At 38.3% G+C, this 19,691-nt stretch overlaps 1 protein-coding gene across 16 annotated transcripts in view; it reads left to right on the forward strand.

The window, feature by feature from the left end:
- MARK3 (microtubule affinity regulating kinase 3) overlaps window positions 1–19,691 on the forward strand; it is a 65,267-nt gene that overhangs the window by 37,401 nt on the left and 8,175 nt on the right. For 6 of the 16 annotated variants that reach the window (XM_054201301.1, XM_054201299.1, XM_054201302.1 and 3 more), the window contains 8 exons: window positions 686–785; window positions 1,047–1,159; window positions 1,938–2,091; window positions 3,863–4,080; window positions 9,352–9,455; window positions 14,183–14,347; window positions 15,073–15,330; window positions 17,708–17,734. In XM_054201301.1, the coding sequence (XP_054057276.1) occupies window positions 686–785; window positions 1,047–1,159; window positions 1,938–2,091; window positions 3,863–4,080; window positions 9,352–9,455; window positions 14,183–14,347; window positions 15,073–15,330; window positions 17,708–17,734 (1,139 nt within the window). The remainder of the gene's footprint in view (window positions 1–685; window positions 786–1,046; window positions 1,160–1,937; window positions 2,092–3,862; window positions 4,081–9,351; window positions 9,456–14,182; window positions 14,348–15,072; window positions 15,331–17,707; window positions 17,735–19,691) is intronic. The other 10 variants (XM_054201306.1, XM_054201308.1, XM_054201307.1 and 7 more) reach the window with 6 other exon arrangements.

A 19,691-nucleotide genomic window follows, 5' to 3' on the forward strand; every position in this document is an offset into this window, starting at 1 on the left:
TTTGCAAACTGGATTTTTGAGCTGCAACTTATTATTGTCATACCATTCCTGAATAGTTTATTTGGAGTGGGTTCAGGAGTGGAAGATTGTTGAGTAAAGCATATAACTTGTTTTTTTTTAAGATATTGTTTGCTGGGGATACAAAGCATCTGACTCCACAGTTACTTTCAAAATGAACATGAGACTACACTGCTTATGTCGTATAACTTTTCCTGATGGTTACCTTGTGGATTCCTGCATTAATGAATGATCCCCCAGGACACTTCCCACACTTTCAAATGTGAACTGGAAGTATGGACTGCTAGGTTATTGTAGGGTTGCATTTTGTACCATCATGGAGGAAAAAGGCCAAAAGAATACTAGTTTCCATGGACTTCCATAGTCAAGCCTGGATCTGCTAATCTTGTCAGAGTTGTCACACTGCTCCTGGTCTGTGTTACAGGCTTTTAGCTTTCAGCTATGTGCTAGAAGACAGCTGATTGGGAAGCAGCTTGGCTTGGTGTGCACAGTTGGTTCTCCTCACTGGAACAAAACAAAGCTGAGTAGGTGCTGGGGCCTGTTCTGGAAAAGAAAAAATGAGAAAAGGCCTTAGTGTTTGGTAGATGGAGGAGGGGGGGAGTTTGTTCAACAACTCATTGTCTTTGCTGCTAAGTGTATTGTACTAATAAAACCCTTTCTTTTATAGCAAATTATGAAGGACAGGTGGATCAATGCAGGGCATGAGGAGGATGAACTTAAACCTTTTGTTGAACCAGAACTAGACATCTCGGACCAGAAAAGAATAGGTAATCAAGTATTTTTCAGAATATGATACTGTTTGCATGGTGTGGGTGTTGTTTTTGTGGGTATTTTTCCCTATACCCCTCTGTATTTCTTTGCCCTTTGGAAAAAGTAATCTAATATCGATATTTCTTCAGGCTTATGTTCTCACACTTAATTGTTTCTTTTAATTCTTTAAATGTTCCATTCTTTCTCTTGAACTTAAACACTCAGCCAGCCTAAACATCAGAATGTTTCTGTTACTTACAGAGTGTGTTTGTTTTTAGATATTATAGTAGGAATGGGATATTCTCAAGAAGAAATTCAAGAATCCCTTAGTAAAATGAAGTATGATGAAATCACAGCTACATACTTACTGCTAGGAAGGAAATCATCAGAGGTAAGTACCGTTCTTACAAATGCAAAGAAATAAAGGAATCAGAAAGTGGTCTTAGCAAAGTAAGAAGCAAAAATTAAGACAGCAACTATAGGCATTGCATTCCTCCACAAAAGTCCATTACACTTAAAATCACATTATTCTAATCATCAGTGTCAACTGTCCAGATGGTGCTGTGTTTGTTCTCACTGTGATCTCAGTCAGTAAACTCTTTAGGTTCCCAAAACTGCCTTGCTTGCTCAGCAGTTACTCCTCTGAAGGACTTTGTATGCCAGTTACTGTCCTGTCTAGTCTAGGAGCTCAAGTGTGAATGTGCCAGCTGTAAATATTTTAAGAGAACCAAAAAGCAGGACCAATCAACCTAAAAAAGTTCTTGCCTTGTAGATTACCTCTCCATATGATGCTGAAAGGGCTCAGCATCAGTAAGCTGATCTTGGTTCCTCTGTTGGAGGAGTTGGTGTGGTGGCTTCTACTAAATGTATCCTCTCTTCCTGTTAAAATCTTAGAGAACTCTGAGGAGATAGTACTGAAAGCAGAGATGGATTTTCTTTATCTGATTGTCCTTTGAGGAGCTGCAGATTCCACTGAGTTTCACCTAAGACAGTTGCACAAGAATCTAAGAGAAGTTGGGGCCTCTTAAGCAACTTCCTTGCTGTCACAAAATTTCCTATGTACCAGAGCCATCTTCCTTCTGCCTCCCAGTTACTGCTCCCATAATGTGGTGGATGTTTAATTTGTTTTGTCTGAACTCCCTGTTTTAATATTCTCATTTGTATTGTAGTTGGATGCAAGTGATTCAAGCTCCAGCAGCAATCTTTCACTTGCCAAGGTTAGGCCAAGTAGTGATCTTAATAATAGCACTGGACAATCTCCTCATCACAAAGTTCAGAGAAGCATATCTTCTAGCCAGAAACAGCGGCGGTACAGTGATCACGGTGAGCAATTCTCATTTTCAGTGTTGCAGAATATAGTGACTTCCAGTTCTGTTCGGTTTCTGACTTTGCCTCCATCCCCCAAAGGTAAGGAGGATGACAACAGTGTAGCTCACAGCATGGTGGTTAAATAATTTACTGAATAACTAATATTTTTTTTAATTTGTTTCGTTATAAAGCCTTCAAAAACAGCTTCTAGAGGAAGGCTGAATACACCAACTTAATTCGCTTATTCTGCCTTGTGTCATCCCTTGCATTCCTGACCGTGCTGGGAAAGGCTTGTTATACAAATTGAAGAGAATGTTGCAACCCCCTTTTTCATGAAAAGCACAGCACTCCTCCCCCATGCTCTTCTGTGTCTGTTCAGCTTTTGTTTTCTTTTGACACTACTAGGTCAGCCTGTGTCTAAAACTTGAAGAAATGTCAGTTTGCCAATATTTCTTGTTTCCTGTTTCCTGAGGGAAGTGTCACTTGATTGTCCTGCAGGAATTAAATTTCTAAAGATCAGTGACTCAGGCAAACTCAGAACTCTGCTTAATGAGTGTGCAGGATAGTAGCTTAGAGCTTTCTAAGTATCTTAAACATCTTCCTGCCCAGACACTAACTCATAAAAGGAGTCTGTGCTTAGGTCTACTTTTAAATACATCAAGTGCATCCAGAGGTTGCTTTCCTTGTGGAGTCTCCTGGTATGATGATTATTGTGTTTTGTGATGCTTTTTAATATATATCTATACCTATATGTAATACATATACATATGCATTTTATTGTGTGTGTATATACGTACACTTTCTGATTAATTCTTATTAAAACACTAACTACAAAGTTGATGTATCTTGATGTATCCTCTTCTGAGGCGATGTAACTAAGACGGCAGAAAACCCAATCCTGACATTCCCCCAGGCTTTTCCCAGCATCCAGGATCCTATTAAAGCAGAGGGAGCTTGGGACTGCTGAAGGGGCTGCCTCATTCTCCAGTGTTCTGGCACACCCAGGGAGGCTGGTGGTAGATCACCACTGCCACCGCTTCTGGGCTGTTCCAGGAGCAGTTAATGCTGCTGGTGGTCCAGGGTTGCGTCACCAGGTACCTGTCTCAGGAGCCCAATTTTATCACAAATTGGCTTGAACACTGTGTGCCAGCTTTGTGCTAATGAAGGATCCTCTGATTTGAATGAGTCAGTTACTTGCTAAGTGTCTTCAAGATTATTCTAAAGGGTTTTTTTCCTTACCAAGACACACCAGTACTCAAACACCAAAAGGCTCCATTAAATTCATAATTCTTTCATGGAAATCACGTAATATCTTCACCTAATGAATTCAAATAAATGCCTGTTGTTATGGCCCTCCTGTCCTTAGCAAGGTAAGCAGAAGAAAATTATGTATCTTTGAATTATGATAAAAGTGGAAGCCTTACTAGAGTTGACTTGAATATCAAAGTCAGATTTTAGTACAAAATGGGGGGCCTTGCTTCATGGGGTCGTGTGCGTATGTTGTCATCGCCTCCCTTCTGTTGTCCCCCCCCACTTAAAGAGAAAGAAATAAAAAAAAGTTTGGAAAGTGTTTTGTTTTTCACAGTGTTTTGCTGTCTTCTGAAATGTGTATATTTCAGTAGTTTAAATAATTACCTTTTTGCAACTCTGATTCCCAGTGTTAATTAATTTGATTGTCATGTGTGAATGCATTTCCATTGTAGTGAAAAACAGCTACTGAACTTCTGAGAAGAAAAATCCTTTTCCTGTTTCTTTTTTGGTTTTTTTTTTTTTTTTTTTTTTTTAGCTGGACCATCCATCCCCTCAGTAGTGGCGTATCCCAAAAGAAGCCAGACTAGTACTACAGACACTGACCTCAAAGAGGAAGGAATTCAGTCAAGAAAATCCAGCAGTAGTGCTGTTGGAGGAAGAGGAATTGCACCAGCTAGTCCAATGCTTGGAAATGCCAGCAATCCCAATAAGGCTGATATTCCTGAACGTAAGAAAAGTTCGGCTGTTCCTAGGGTAAGGAAAAATGCTTATTTATCAAAACCATGAAATGTTTTTGAGGGGTGAAAAAGTGTCAAACCTGTGATTTATCAGCGGTGCTGATTTTATTTTTTATCAAGAGTAAATGTAGGTATCGTACTGTTGCTTTTTTTTCCCCTGCATCAGTCGGCTACTCAAGTTACCTCTTAATATTCCTGAAGTAGTTAGTAGGTATTAATAATTAAGCAGTAGTAGCTGTTAGTGAACAGACATACTTTGGGTATTAAAAAACATTTAGAAAAAAGAAAGTGAACCTAAAGGCTCTCCCCTGAAATTTCCTATGAGTTATTTCTGATATCAGCAACTACTGTTGTGTGGCCTCTGTACAGAAGAACAAAATCTCTATTTTTATTACAAGGAACCACCTAATCTTTGTTCTCAAACACGCTATTCCAAGTCATAGTTATGTATATTAAGATTATCAAAGAAATATAGCTCTAAAAACTGTTCAAAGGTATATTTCAACCTGTATTTAGAAGTCGTGTGCCTGGCTTTTGTCCTCGTGGGCTTCCCGCACCTGCCCCTAAACCTCAACAACAAAAATACCATGCTAAGGTGCATAACCAGTGAATTTACAGGGTCGAGCAGTAGGTAGTGTACCAAAAGAAAGAAAATCCTTTGTTTGGTTTGGCTTTAACTTGTATACTCTGTGGTGCCTCCCGCTGAGGCAAAGCTGGAAATCTGTTTTCACATAATAACTTTTGTGTTTTGTAACATTTAATTTCTAAAACTTAAGGATTTTGTATTGAAAAACTTCCTTCTTTTCAGAAGAAATAACTTCCCAGCCCTTTATTCAACTTGCAATGGAGTGATTTTATTTTTTTTTTTAAGCTTACCCAAAAAGCTGTTATATTTGGTCATATACTCTCTGCACCATAACTTACAACAAATAAGAACAGAATTTCCTGAGCTCACAGCTTTTTGACAATCTGAAGCAAAAGTAGTAAAATAAGATTTATTTTACTTTTTTGGTGCTGTATTGTCAGTTGGCTTAGTGGCTGATAGTGACTTGGCTGGAGGATTTCAGACAAAGAGATTCCTTGGAAAGACACGTCTTCTACTGTAGCAGCTGTTACTCATAAATGCAAACAAGAGCTCATGATTTTAGGCGACACTTTTCTGACTTTTGTGGTCCCCTGTCCTTTCCCTTGGTTTATGATTAGTCCAGAAACCATTCAGATTTTGTTTCTTCTTACATGACAGTTCTTTGCTGTTGAGACTCAAAATGGTAGGATAATCCAATCAGTTTTGTCCAATATGGGACTTCACTAAGTATTGTGTAGTGCCTCACTCAAGAGCTTTGCATCACAGTTACAACATTTTTTATGTTTAGTATCTGTAGTGTTTTGATCTGCCCTTCTGCACAACTCCCAAATCGTGGGAATTTATTCCAGTAGTCTTATTTCAAATTCCTTACTACTGTAGCTGAAATAAAATTTGAGCTCATAACTGTAGGATACTTCTCTCTCTTGATTCAGTGCACAACAGATCTTTTACAAGCAGTGGTACAAGGTGGTGAACATGGAATCAGACTTGTGATGTCACTCAATTAATTAGTGATTAATTAATTAATTAGCTTAAAGTTGTCTCTGTTCATAGCTCTTCGTGTCAGATTGTGCAAACTCTCTTATTTCTGCCCCTGCCCCACGCTAGAGATTAGTCTTTTACTTTCTGGCTGTTGGGGATTGCGGGAAGCACTGACTTCTTACACAATTCCTGGAACTGATTAGGGAGTTTTATTTCTTACAGTATTGGCATGCATCTGGAAGGGGAAAAAAAAGGATATTGGAGTTACCATATTTGTCCTGAAGTTGAAAAAAATTTGAGGTGGAGAGAGTTTGTGTTCTCACTGAGCACTTAAGTCCTAAAATCAGTAATATGATAAGAAGCAACAGAAAAATACCGTTTAAAAAAATTATTACTCTGACAGATACAGCAAAATTAGTAGAACTGGTCCTTGCTGGAGACTCTTAGCCAGTTGTGTGCTGCTCTTCTTGAATAACGAAGCTTACAAGCATGCACTTAAGAATAAGAGTTGTGCTTGTAGAGCAGATAGCTAGTCTGGGGTTGGAGTAAGGGGCTCCAAGCGGTACTTCTAAAGCTGGCAGTGTGTTTAAACTCTTTAAACAAAATAGTTCTGCAAGCTGAACAAGTGCACATCAAAAAGCTTCAAGTTCATCAGGCAAATACCAAATTAATAATGAAAACCTGCTACAGGGGTTGCATAGTTAGCAGCAGCTAATTAATTCCTTTCTTTAATAACTCCTTGATTATTGTTCACAGCTTTGGATTTTTCCTCAATGCTTGTAATAAGGCTGCCCCAGAGCCCTTAATATGGACTTTAAAAAACTGGAAGAGGAGAATAGATGGTATGTTTGTGAAATCATTTAGGATCAAAAAAACAGACTAGTGCTCTTAATTTAGATTGGTTCATTACTGTAAGTCAGAAGCTGATTCCTTGAAAGGTTTTCATCAGTCCTCGCCTTGGCGTCTCTTAATGTGAAAACAGCCTGCCTAAGCAGTGGGCATAAGACTCTCTAGGAAAAGAGGGGGACTCTGCACCACAAATTCATCCTTTGTGCTGTGATTGGACCTTGTGCACATGCTCGGAAGTCTCAACATGTGCTTCTGCAGTGTCAACACCTCTTACAAAGAAGGCAGATGATGCCACAAGGATGAACTTATGCAGCTGACCCTCACCCTAAGGGTTGTCATTCCATTGGGGAGTGTGGCTGACACCAGTTCCAGGCTTCCTGTGCTGTGCACCTGTGCGCCTTAGTCATGTCCAGAGATTAATAGTTTGTAGACTGGCTGAACAAAAAAGTTGTAGCTGAAGAGCTTCCTTAATGAATTGTGAAAGTCGTACACTAAAAAGTGTAGAGGCCCCGATGCCAAGGCTGTATTCTTGCTAAAACTGAAGTTTGAAAGCTTGAAATGCTTAAATCTCCTCTCACGACCTCTGAAATCTGAGCCAAAGAGAAAAAAATATATACTGTTCCTTCTGTCTTTGTGTTCCAGAAAGAGCTGGCAAAGTGCATCTTTAGAGTCCTCTGATTCCAGATACGAATACCAAAACTTGTCCACTCCCAAACCTGAAAATGCGTAGTCTTTCAAGTTTGATCCAGCACAGAGATTGCGGTCTTGTCTTTCTAGACGTGCAACATCACAGTACTTCTTAATGCTATGTGGTGGCTTCTCAAGGCAAACAAATATTTAATGCTCTAAGGGAGCAGGTGGAAAGAAGCAAGCCACCCATTATTGTGCATGTTTCCCACCAAAAAAACCACTGCAAACATATGCAAACATTAATATACAGTACTTCAGTGTACTATTGGCTTGCAAGGGCTCCACAAAGTGTCTTGCACAGCGTGATCTCTCAAGAACATACAAGCTCAACTTCACGTTAGATGCACAGTTTCATTGCTCACAAGTTTAGTAAAGAGAGGGGAGTTTGCACAATGACAAATGTTAGAGAAAAGTGGAAGAATCAATGACTGAGTTTAAATAAATGAACATATTTGAAGACAAGGGAATGTGAAAGGAATAAAGTACAAGGAGAGCGCCAGGAAGACTTCTGCTGGTGCTTGGCACATGTCTATCCCAAAGAATACTTGAGAGCTCTTGAGATAACTACTTACGATTTAATTAATAGTTCTGTGAATCTAAAATACTCTTGATACTCTTTGTACTTTTTAACACTAGGAGGTTGCGCGGTTCACTCTTTCATTTTTATTTGTACTTTCATGTGAAGATGTGTAACAGGTCAGCATTCTTTTAAGCAGACAAGATGGCTTCATTGTTAAATCTGCAACTCAGGGTCCGAGTTGCTTGAGACTCCCTGTATAGCAAATATTTTGTCTAAAGGCACTGGCAAAGCTTGTACTGGTTATTGAGAATACTCCACTTTAACAGTTTTATTTCAGGTTCGGAAACAAAAAAGGTTTGTCTACACTCCTTTTGTGCTTGAACTTTTTTTTTATCCTTTTTATCCTTCTTCCCGTCTCATTCTCTACTGTGACCGTTTATGTGAAACCTTTTTTGTAATGCTATTTTAAAAATCCACTGAATTTCCCTTGTCTATCATAGCAGTAATTCTTCAAAGAACTCCAAAAGGTTAGTTGAGCATGAAGTCCCCTGCCTGATTCTTAGTGGCCATCCTTACTGAACATGTGCTTATCCAGGTGCTGACCAGTCATTCCCTTAAGCTAGCCTCCTCCAAGACTTTCCCAGCAGTGATGTTTAAAGTTAAGAGCCTATTTTGCTTCCTGCTTTGCCCCGTGATCCTTTTCTTTAAAGACAATTTTTAAAGGTTTTTTCCAATTTCCAACCACATGCAGTTTCCTGTGTTATGTTCTTGGGGTGGGGAGTAAAAATGGAAGGCTTGCCAGCTTTTACTTCCTCTACAACCTGGGGGTGCATGTTTATCTGGACCACCATGCTTTTCCTACAGTAATTGCATCTAACATTTTGTAATTCTGTTATCTGTGAATTACCTAGCTTCTCAGTCGTTCCTGGAAAATTGACCGCCAACTTGGGCATATCTCCACCCTCTTTCTCTGTAAAGACAGAGGCAAAGTAATTCTATTTCTTTTCTCCCCTCTAAAGTAAGGTCTGTAGTTTAAGCTCCCCTGGTTCTCTTGTCCTCAATGTATTATGCTTGTATTTAAATGTATATTTTAAAAAATGTTGTCTTAAAATTCTCTGCAATTTCTGTCTTTAATTTGAGTTATCCTTCCCTTTTTTTAAAACTTGTCTAGTGTTTTATAGTATTTTAATATTTAAAACTTCATGTTTACCTTCCCACTGAATTTTACAACATTTGTTTCTTAAGTCTTTGCTTTTCCTATCTTGTTTAAGGGTATGATTTTAAGTTAAAGGAAATTCTACAATCTGCAAGTGGTAAAGTATTTCAAAAATAGGCTATAAAGATGTAGGCTATCCAGATGTAGATGAATGCTATACATACTGAGAATTTGTAATTCAGAACACTGGTAACTAAAAACTTTAAGCGGTAATAATTTTGAGCCATCAACATGAAATACAAGAACAACTCTTTCGAATTATTTTTTCAGATTGCATTATTCCTTAAAAATACTTGAAGGTGTTTGTATATTAACTTATTTAATTATTGTAAGTCCTATAATTGTGTAGAACTAGCATGAAGTAAACCAGCCTTCAATTATATGTAGACTTAACCCCAGAAAAGCCGTTTGTGGGGAATAACAAGCCTATGTTTTTTAATTGTAGAATAATACTGCCCCCGGAGCAATGACACGGCGCAACACATATGTTTGTAGTGAAAGAACCACTGCTGATAGGCATTCAGTGATACAAAATGGCAAGGAGAAAAGGTATATGAAATGTCTTCCTATGGTGTGTGTCGCTTGTCTTCACATTTCCAAAAAAATTATAATGTCTGATTTAAAAACCAGTAATATTCTAGCATAATTCTTAATGAAAGGTGAGTATAGATCTTTGGTTGTGGAGTACCCGTAAGTATGTTGGGTTTTTTTCTATGCTTAATTCATACAGTCTTTATACTTAGAATGTTAAAGGAAGATGCTAATTTCTGGTTAAATACATGTCATGTTTTTACAGCCTTCATCTTAAGTCAGATGTTAATTCCTGTGACCAAACAACACATGCTTGCAGAAGAGGCTTGTTTAGTGTCAAACTACAAAGTCAATCTCTCTTGGGCCATTTTTTTCTTTTTACATTTCGCTTTATAGTGTACTTTGGGATTAATTGGAATGCTCTTTTTTCTACCAAGTTTCAGGGAGAAAGTCACTTTTTCTGAGCAAAGACAGAACAGTGATGGGCCATTGTCTTGGACTAATAATGTTGCTTACTGATATCCTTGTAGTTTAATTGCTTCCCAGTATTTATAGAACCCATCTTAAGAAGGGTAGCACTGATATCTCCATATTCTGAGTGAAAACAGTCAGAGAAATGATCTCCTCTTACTTTACTGAATGAAAGCTTGACTGGAGCACGCAATGGAGTTGGAGTTAACCAGTTCATGTGTCGGCACCACAGCTACATCTAGCGCCATCCTTCCCTGTGTCCCAAAGAATGAGGAGAGCTGTAGAAAATAAATATAATAGTGAACGTAGACATTAGCTATAGAGTAACACTTCTGAAGAATACCAGCAAGCCTCCTGGCTGGCTGAGGTGTTTTAAGTCCCAACTGTTCTTTGCAGAATTCTACTGGTGTCAAAAGCTGGTAACAAGTAGTTGACCATTGCTAGGAGAGTGCCCGGATAGCTAGTACTTAATAAAAATACTTAAGCTTGGAGGAATGTGTACCTCTCTCCTACTCTTCCCAATTTTCTCCACCCCTTCCTAATTTTCTGCTATATTGTAAAGGGTGGGAAGAAAATACTTTTCTTCTAGCTTGTGTTGAAGTTGGTGAAAGATCCACCATTTTTTGTACAGAATGTTTCCCCTTCCTTTTGCCAGTTCATAAGGAAGAGTGGCAAAGCTGTGATGTTGAATGGAAAGTCTGTCTGTCCCTTGTTTGACCTGGAGTCTAGGGATAAAGAACATGATTTTGACCCTGTCTCTTCCTCCTAGCTTTCTGCAAACTGAAAGTGATTAAGGAAAAAGTCAAGTGTTAAGTTTGAAGAGTGCCAAAGGTGTAGCTGGCCAGCTGGGCCTGCAGTCAACTGTCTTGTGAAGTACAGCACAGCTATTTGGTACTGTCTCTTAGTGTGTCTGTCTCGGCCTTCATTGATTAGTCCTTGTTAATGTTACCAAGTTTGTTTAGATTAAAGCTCACCATCCCTCCTTTGATTTGATACGTTAATAGCTTTGTTTCTTTCCAAACTCTCTTTGATAAATGAACCTTTCTGTCCAAAATAGTTTTGATCAGATTTGGTTACTTGATTTCTTGGTTTAATAACATTTTTGTTCATCTTTAAACTAATATCTTTGCAATATCTTGTCTACGATTTCATTATTATGTTTTTTAAAGGTATTAGATATTGTTTACTAGGAATGCTTGGGATTCAGATGTCGACTTAATTCAGGAGTAACTTTCATACTGCTAAGGAGCTGTCTTCTAAAGTTGTTGTTGGTTTTTTTTTTTTTTCCCTCAGCTTTGAATTTCTCAGAAAACTGCTGTCTTTCTGGTTTTTCCCATACGGGCATTGTATTAACTCTATTTAATATCCATAATAGGTTATCCTTATGTAATTAACCTTTTATTGTCAATATGGTATGCAAACATCATCTGCTTATTCTGTAGACTTTAGCCCTATTTGGGTCATTTGAAATGTCTAGGCGTTTATATTTTCGTTGTTGGAAAAAAAAATCTTCATAGCTTTTATCGTATATTTTTGATTACTACTTTCGTTACTCTTTATAGAAGGTTAAAGCAAGAAAAGATAATGAGAATGCATTGCTAATTGTTGTACAATTGGAGACTTCTTGTGGTCTGAAATGCTTCAACACTAAACTGCTCATTCATTTTGGCACCATTTCAGAATTACTGTGATTTGGCACAGAATTCAGAATTTATGTCTGAATATATTTTGTTGCTGTAGCTGGGCAAAGGCTTGACTGATCATATGAAATGCAGGGACCTTTAATGCAGGCTAAATAAACATGGCTGTTGATGGGACTGGATCTTCAGAATGGATGGATTTTGCGAGCCTTCAGGTGTTTCTGTAGTATCTCTAATACGACTGTACTCTCATCTTGGCAGAAAGTAACTTTAGAAACTTGTTAATGGTTTTTCCTCTGCGAAGCAAGAGCTGAAGTAGAAACTGGGCCTTCGTATAAATCCAAGGTTTTGTTAAAAATGCTTTCTGTGCTTTTGAAGTGTCTGTTGGTGGCAAATGTTAAAGAGAAAAGTAATTACTATAAAAGGTTTGTTACAGATTGGATTGTAGATTGTTCATAGCCAGTCAGATACTGACACCCATCGAAAACTTGGGAGGCTGGCCTTAAAAGGCAAGATGTGTGCATTCAAAGTCTCTATTCTTTCCCTTGAGAAACAGTTAAAATATTGCCTGTTCTGTCTTTATTTTGCACATTGAATTCTGAGGAGGCACCATTTCTGAAGGTATGGAAGCTTTGAAGAATCAATAGTCAGCTGTTTGACCTGATGTTGGAGAAAATAGTCTTGAAGACCCCATGCCAGACTGGCAGAAGGGAAGAGTGTTTTAAGTCACACATCCCTACTTTAACACATTGTGTGGCTGACACAGGCATTCCCATGGAGATGACTCTGGCTTTCCTCCAAAGCCTGAGCATTAATTAACGCACTTGGGGATTCATGAAACACTTGTCATAATGATAGGCAATTGCTTTAAATCATTTCTAACGCAAATGATTTACAACAGCCTCAGATTTTTTTTATAAGCCTTGGCACTAATTGGCAAATGTTAGCTCACTGTTTCTCGTGTTCCCAGGCTAGTAATCCGAGGAATCCAAGGAAGCTGATTTCTAGCAGTGCTTCACAGGAAGAAATAAAAATGCTTTAATATGTGGTCTGGTACCTTATTGATACCTTTTAGCTATCACATCTTTGGAGGCAGGTGATAAGTAAAACTTGAGTCTAATGTGTTGTAAAACTAAATTTTTCTCCTTTATCTTTTGCAACATGTTGAGAGGAAAGGAGCTAGAAGTGCTTGAGAGGCTGGTGACCAATTATTTGGGGATTAGTTGACTTCAGGGTATTGCTTTTGAGATGAATGCTCATTTCCTTACAATTTCTTAATACCCTGGGGTAATATAAAAGCTGGGCTGTGTTGTGGGCTCCATTGTAGTAGTGGTTGTAGTTGGCATCCTGCTGGATTCAGCATTGTAAAGAGATGTAGACATGACTCAGATGAAGTCTTCTAGATTCTGAAAAGTTAAAAACAAACCAAAGAAGTAGATCTTGCTAAGCATTTTAGGAAGCAGTTCTGAAGTCTGAGCTGTGAGTTTGAGAGCTAAGCCCAAGAAGTGGCTCAGCTGACGCTCGTAGCTGGAGTAGCATTCTCCTCTCTGAAGGCTGATATACCAGAATGAGATAACAGGACTTGAATTTCAGTGTGTGTAACCATGAAATAACTTGGAAGTGAACATGCAGTCTGATGAAACTGTCATGGACAGATTTCTTAATCTCGGACAATATTTCTGAATTTCAGTTGTCTTACTTTTCAAAGAAAACTTACAATGAACAATATATGGTGTGGTAGCCTGAAAGGCCTGATACATCTTGTGGCCTCTCAGTTTTCTCCTATCATTATTGTTACTAGATATTGTGAAGGCTGCAAAGAGTATTTTGGCCCAAAGAAAGAAGATTTCATTCTCCTATTTTAACATATTATACAGCTGGCAGCTTACTGGCCGTTCTGCCAAGACAGCACTGTAGACCTTCCTTCAAAGCCTGCATGGTAATTTGGAGAATTTAAGGTTTGTGGCCAAGCAATCTGAGATGCTCTTCAACAGTCATACCTCTATCTTCAGAGAGCAGCAAGCGTTATTCATTGCCTCCTACAGGTTGACCAATAGTAGCCTTTTTGTTTGAGCGTCTCTGGACTTGTTAAAGATCATTATATTGTTGCTTTCGATTGTGCCTGTGAAGTCCCTCGATTATCAGATGTAGATCAAGATTTGACAGCTTGCCCAACTTACATTGATTTCTTTTAACATGGATACATTCTGAAAACAAAATATTTCACTGCAGTAATGGACCTATCACCAGTCTTTTGGAAAGTGCAGTTGGTGGGGTTTTTTTTTAATGCATTTTTTTAATGTTAAGACCAATACGAATTACATCAGTGCTTTATACTAGTGCTTTGGCACAGAACACTGAGTTTTTCAGGTTCTGTATGTCAAGGAGTGTATCACCACAAACTAATGCTAATGGTAAGAGAATGATTGAAGTTTTGTGCTATAGTAAGGATGCTTTTTAAAGGGGAGTGTAGGATAGTTACTGCTGTTTATGTAGAAGAGGGCTGTTAGAGTTCATGTTCTTTGATAAATCAGCTAATAGAAGGAAAAGTTTGCTTTTTTTCTATGCACTAGTTTGTTGTTGGTCCATCATGCTCTTCTTTCTGCCTCTGCCTGAACCCAAACCCCCTCACAGCCTGACAGAAATGTTCGCTTACGCAGCTAGTCCTGCTTCAGTTTGTACTACATCCTTCTCCAGTGTTCGGCTGCGACATCAGAAGTCGATGTCCATGTCAGCCTCTGTGCACACGAAGATGATGTTGCCTCCAATAGACAATGGCGCAGATAACTTCAGGCCTATGTAAGAACCTGAAATCGTTGTGAAACTAACTTATACCCACTGCTTCTTAACTTTGTGCTGTGGAATTTTAGTCCTAGATTGTTCTAGTATATATTGCCCACAAGATGTGTGTTTCCTCATTTTTTTAGTCTTGTTTACATGTGTCTTGTGGTGTGTCAGGCTGTCTGTGACATAATCCTGCAATAATGAACCTTAATTTTTTTCCTAGTGTTAGGAGTATTGGACATTCCCTATTGTCAAAGTTTGTGGGAGACTTTAACTGTGTATCCTGAAGGACTTCATTACTTGGAGTGGTTCACTTGTAGAGAATTTTGTGTAGGATACTATCAAATTAGTAAGATTTTCAAAGACGTATATCTAGAACGTGGAGGGAGAGTCACTAAAGTTACGTATTGCTTCTCTTTCCTGGGAGGAAACTTTACTCATCTATTCTTTTATCAGGCTTCTCAGTGAAACGTTGTATGCCTAGTTTATCTGGTCTTTTCCAGGATACTCCTGTTGCATTTTTCTGCCTATGTAGGTTTCTGTTTCGGCAGCCTTTTAATCCTAACTTCTTACAAGTTTTGATTCCATACAGTGCTGTAATAATGTTGGTATTTCCAACCCTGGCTTATATAAAAATGTCTGCTTATGCTTTACTGTAGAATGTAGTGTTTTGTGTTTCCTGCAGTACCGTAGTGCTTCTGTAAAGAAGTTCTAGCATTGTTTTTTGTTTCCCGCTCTAGCACTATTCCCGATCAAAGAACTCCCGTTTCTTCAACTCACAGCATTAGCAGTGCAACCACACCTGATCGTATTCATTTCCCCAGAGGAACGGCTAGTCGGAGCACTTTCCATGGCCAGCTCAGAGAACGACGTACTGCTACCTACAACGGACCACCAGCCTCCCCCAGTCTGTCCCATGAAGCAACACCGCTCTCACAGACTCGAACCAGGGGTTCCACCAATCTATTTAGTAAACTAACTTCAAAACTAACAAGAAGGTAAACCTCTTAAAATGGTAATGCAACGTTTCCTTTTTATCGGGTAGTAGATGTACCTAGTTGTTCGTTGCTTAGGTTGTTTTGTCCACATTCTCTGATTAATGGCTTAACAGTTTCTGCAACTGGCTTACGATTTTTTTTTTGTAGTTCTTTTTGGTTACAGACGCCATTTGTTTTTAGCAGTTGAATCAAATGGGATAAAAAGTGAGACAGCCTGGTTTGTGCTGTTTGTTCTGTGCTCTTCATTCTCATGTCTGAGGTACAAATGCTGCAGAGCTGAAACGTTTCAGCTCAGGTCAAAAGCTGCTCACTCTGACTGCATGGTCTGTCAGCTGACGGCATAAACTAGGATCACAGTCTTGATATTTAATGTAGTGTTAGAAGTTCAGGTTGTATTTCCCAACTGCTTAAGCTATTAATATATCCAGAATAATCTTGCTGGCAACACATGAATAGATCACAGGTGAAAGGGTAGAGGCAGGACACAAAAGCTTCTTTTTTGGCCATAGTGCTGGCATCTTAAAATAATGGCAGTACTATGGTTTCGGTCTAGGCAGGAGTCTGGTCAAACCTTGGAAAACTTACTCCTGTTTTGACCTTTAGTTCATCTGCAGATTCTGACTTCGGTGTGAAGTTGTGTTGGTCTAGCCAATGCCTAGCTTAAGGAGGTTTCTTCCTGCGCTAACAGTTTTTATTCTAATTGGACTTCCAGTTTCAAATCCACGTACAATTTAAATTAGTTCCTGCAAATCCTAAAATTGAAAACCACTTTTTTCCTTCTGTATTTAAAACCTGTGGGTTCACGTGCCGCATACTTCAGACCATTCTGATATCCACAGCTTGTGTTTGCAGAAGTGAGGGTTTGTTTATCCTTGCCTTAAAATAACCTCCATGCTTTTGTACCCTCCTCATCACGTGAAATTTTCTTGGAATATATCGTTCTGATCTTGGCCTGCTTGCTGTTGTTTTAGGCTTATATCACATCAGCACCAAGCCATTTCCTTCCTGTCTGTACTGTGACCATACATGCCTCCCTCTCAGCATCCTCTTCATTGTCTCCTATTCCTACAAAATAACGCTTAGCCAAACTTCAGTTTTTCACAGCTGGCCAATTTCAAAGTAGAGAGGGAATTTCTTTAAAAATATAGAAGTTGTTTTTTGTGAAAAACAAAAACGTGACAGCCTAGCCTTTGGTAAATGTCTTACCCTGCTCAGTGCTCTGCCAGCTAATGTTTCCCTGGGAAATACTTTTTTTTTTCCTTCTTTTTCTGTTGAGAGAGAGAGATATAAAAGATTAATTTGAATTATTTTTTTTTTTTAAGAATTAAGTCATCTGCTTTTTGTCAAGTGAAGTCTTAATCAAACACATCCTTTTGGCACATTTTTCTTTCTGTACTTTTGTTTGTAATATCCTTACTTAACTTTCCATCTGACGTTCCAAATGTGGACGCTCAAACTGTGAACATGCAAGCTTGTCACTTGTGCTGCTGGAACATGCTGTTTATCATTGTGTGTCGCTCAGTTGTTCAGGCAGCATTCAAGCTTCTATCATTACCTCCGAGTTTCAGCTTTTGCAGTGCAGTGTGGTTTTCTTGAAGAAGTTTTTCCCCACCACTTCTGACAATAGTTTAAATTCCATCTGGACTTAATTAAATAATGTATAGTTGTAAAACAATAGTGCTGTTACAGATGGTTAAGTTTGCACTTGGAGGACCTCTTACGGTTGAGGCTCTGTTATACGAGGTGCTGCACGAACTACTAAGGAGGTGGATAGTGCCAGCCATCAAAGGACACAGTTCTTCTCTTCAAATACATTTTAAAAACCTTAAAACCTGTTAATTTATTCTAGCGTTCTCTATGGGGGATCAGAATATTTTTTATTATAAACTAATTATGTTCTGGTGTAGGCAATTGTTACAGCTTCTGCCACTAAAATTAGCTAAATATTTAAGGCATTTTTGGCACAACATGGCTCACCTAATGTTAGGAAGGAAGGAAGAAACCTAACTCTGAAGATACTCAAGATCTAGTTATAGTAGATTTTTGCTTTCTATTTGAGATACATAAAGAAAATTCAAAGATCTTTTTATGTGACCTTGCAGGTTGAGTTGTAAAGTGTTTTGACACCAGTACGAATTTTAATTCATAATAACTACTGGTGGTATATTTCCCATAAAAATGAAGTTTGGAAGTAGCAATGCTAAGAGTTTGACTCTTCAGACCCCAAATCATCTGCCTAATCTCAGAATGTATTGAAGTGTGATTTCATTGTGCGTTTTAAATGAGATCTTTTTGCATGTTTCACTCTAAATGGCTTTTTCAATTTATTTTGTACAAAACTTTTTGTTAATTATTATTTTGGCTTAATTTCTTTTAGAAACATGTCATTCAGGTTTATCAAAAGGTAGGATTTATTTATATTTAAAAAAAAGTCGCTCCTGCAATTAACAACAGATTTGGCTTTCTAGCCTTGGTTTTCTGAAAACTAAACTTTCTGCTGAGAACTAAATACTTTCTTTCTTGAGAGGAAAGCATAGAATAAATCCATTAACTCATGATGATACTTAAGAATCTGTGGCACCTGTATAACAAGATGCTACGCATGCCTTGTGAATTCTTCTTTCTGTGATAGAGTTGGTAGTACCAAAGTAATTCTGTTCTCTGTACTAATACACTTAGCATGCTTATGTTTGAAGAATGAGGTGTTTGATAACAATGATGAAAGTATAAACAAAACATAAGGTTACAAGCAAATAAAGGTAAGTGATGCTAAATTTACATTCTCTATCTCTTTGTTTCATGACATTTTATAAAAAAAAATCCGTTTGAAGTGTTGCCTGCGGTTGATAACGATAGAAAGCAAACCGAACACAGTTCTGAATTGAAGAGTTTTGTGTGGAAGATTGAATGAAGATGCAATGGCGGTGTATTTATTTGAAAATGGCATGCATTTGCTGAAGTGAATTGCAGCCGAAGCACAAATAGAGCACTTAAGTTACAAAAAGTATGACACCTATGCAAATTTCTTAGCAAAAGGGAAAAGCTCAAAAGTCTGATTCACATTTCAAGCCCAAAGGATTGAATTTAGTTTTGCAATTTGGGAATGAATCAAGCTGCCATGTATCTTGTTAATCCACCATGACTCATGAAAGTTGGTTATACAATTTTGACCCGCAGATAAATTTTCCAGTAGAATCTTGTAATATTCTGGTAAGTTGTATCATATCTTGTGGCTTCTTAAAGGGCGGTACTTTCAATTTCCAGCTACTTTTCAAAAAAAAAGAAGACAGGGCCAAAACCCAGACATCTGTTTTAACTTTCACAATGCAAGGCTGTGCACGTGACTGTAATTTGAAGGTTTTCATACCATTTCAAAGAAATACTCAGATTAGGGAGACGTGAGATACGTTAATAGCTACTTGAATTTGGGTACCGTCCAAGTCTAAAGGTACTGCCCCAACTAAATGAGTAAATTCCACACCACAGGAATAATAATCAGGGCTCTTCCAAACATGACTATGTTTAGAGCTGGTGTTGGTTGGGTTGGCATTGTGACGGCTGACTTGAGAAAAGGAACATGCACAAACTGTTTGTTAGGGAAGGAAACCATCCAACGCAGTCTACAGATGGAACCGAGCAGCAGCAGTAGTTTGAACCCCTCGTGCATCGTGAGCTGTGGGGTGCATACTGCTTTGTCTCTCCATAGTCACATTGCTTTTAAAACAAAAGCTTACGACTGTGCAGTCTCCACAACTGGAGGAAGTTTGTTACTCTGCTGCTCTGAAGACAGACGGAAAATGCTAATATGAGTACAGTTTTCAACTAGAAGGTTACTGTTCAAATTTGAGATTTTAAAAAACAGTAATTTTTTTAATAATTTTTTAAAATTTTCCTTTGACTTGAGGCCAGGGATCTTAGACTACTGTGGAAATAGCTGCTGCAGCTTTCACTGCAGATTTGCAGTCTTACGTCACCTACACAGGACCAGACTGTGCTTTTTAAATTCTATTTTAAGTGTGCATGGTGTCCCCCCATATCTTATCTTGTACATAGGTACAAAATTAAAATGTTGGGGGGATGGCAGTTTGATATCACTTCATATGCTACGAATCTCAGCTAAACTAATTTTCTTTGGTACTATAACCTAATTCCACATATATATATATAGTACTGCAACATCATTTTGGGGAGCTGAACAAAAGTAGATAAACAGTTACTCCTTTTTTAACTACTGAGTTCTAATATTGTACTTGGTACACAGAGGTATAAAATATATCTCTCTCTCGGACCATGCGCTGTCCTTGCCAATCTGCATATTGTGGAAATCTGACTTTTTTTCTGACAGCAAAAATCACTTTCAG

Source organism: Rissa tridactyla, chromosome 4 (genome assembly GCF_028500815.1).
Source record: "Rissa tridactyla isolate bRisTri1 chromosome 4, bRisTri1.patW.cur.20221130, whole genome shotgun sequence".
Classification (NCBI taxonomy): domain Eukaryota; kingdom Metazoa; phylum Chordata; class Aves; order Charadriiformes; family Laridae; genus Rissa; species Rissa tridactyla.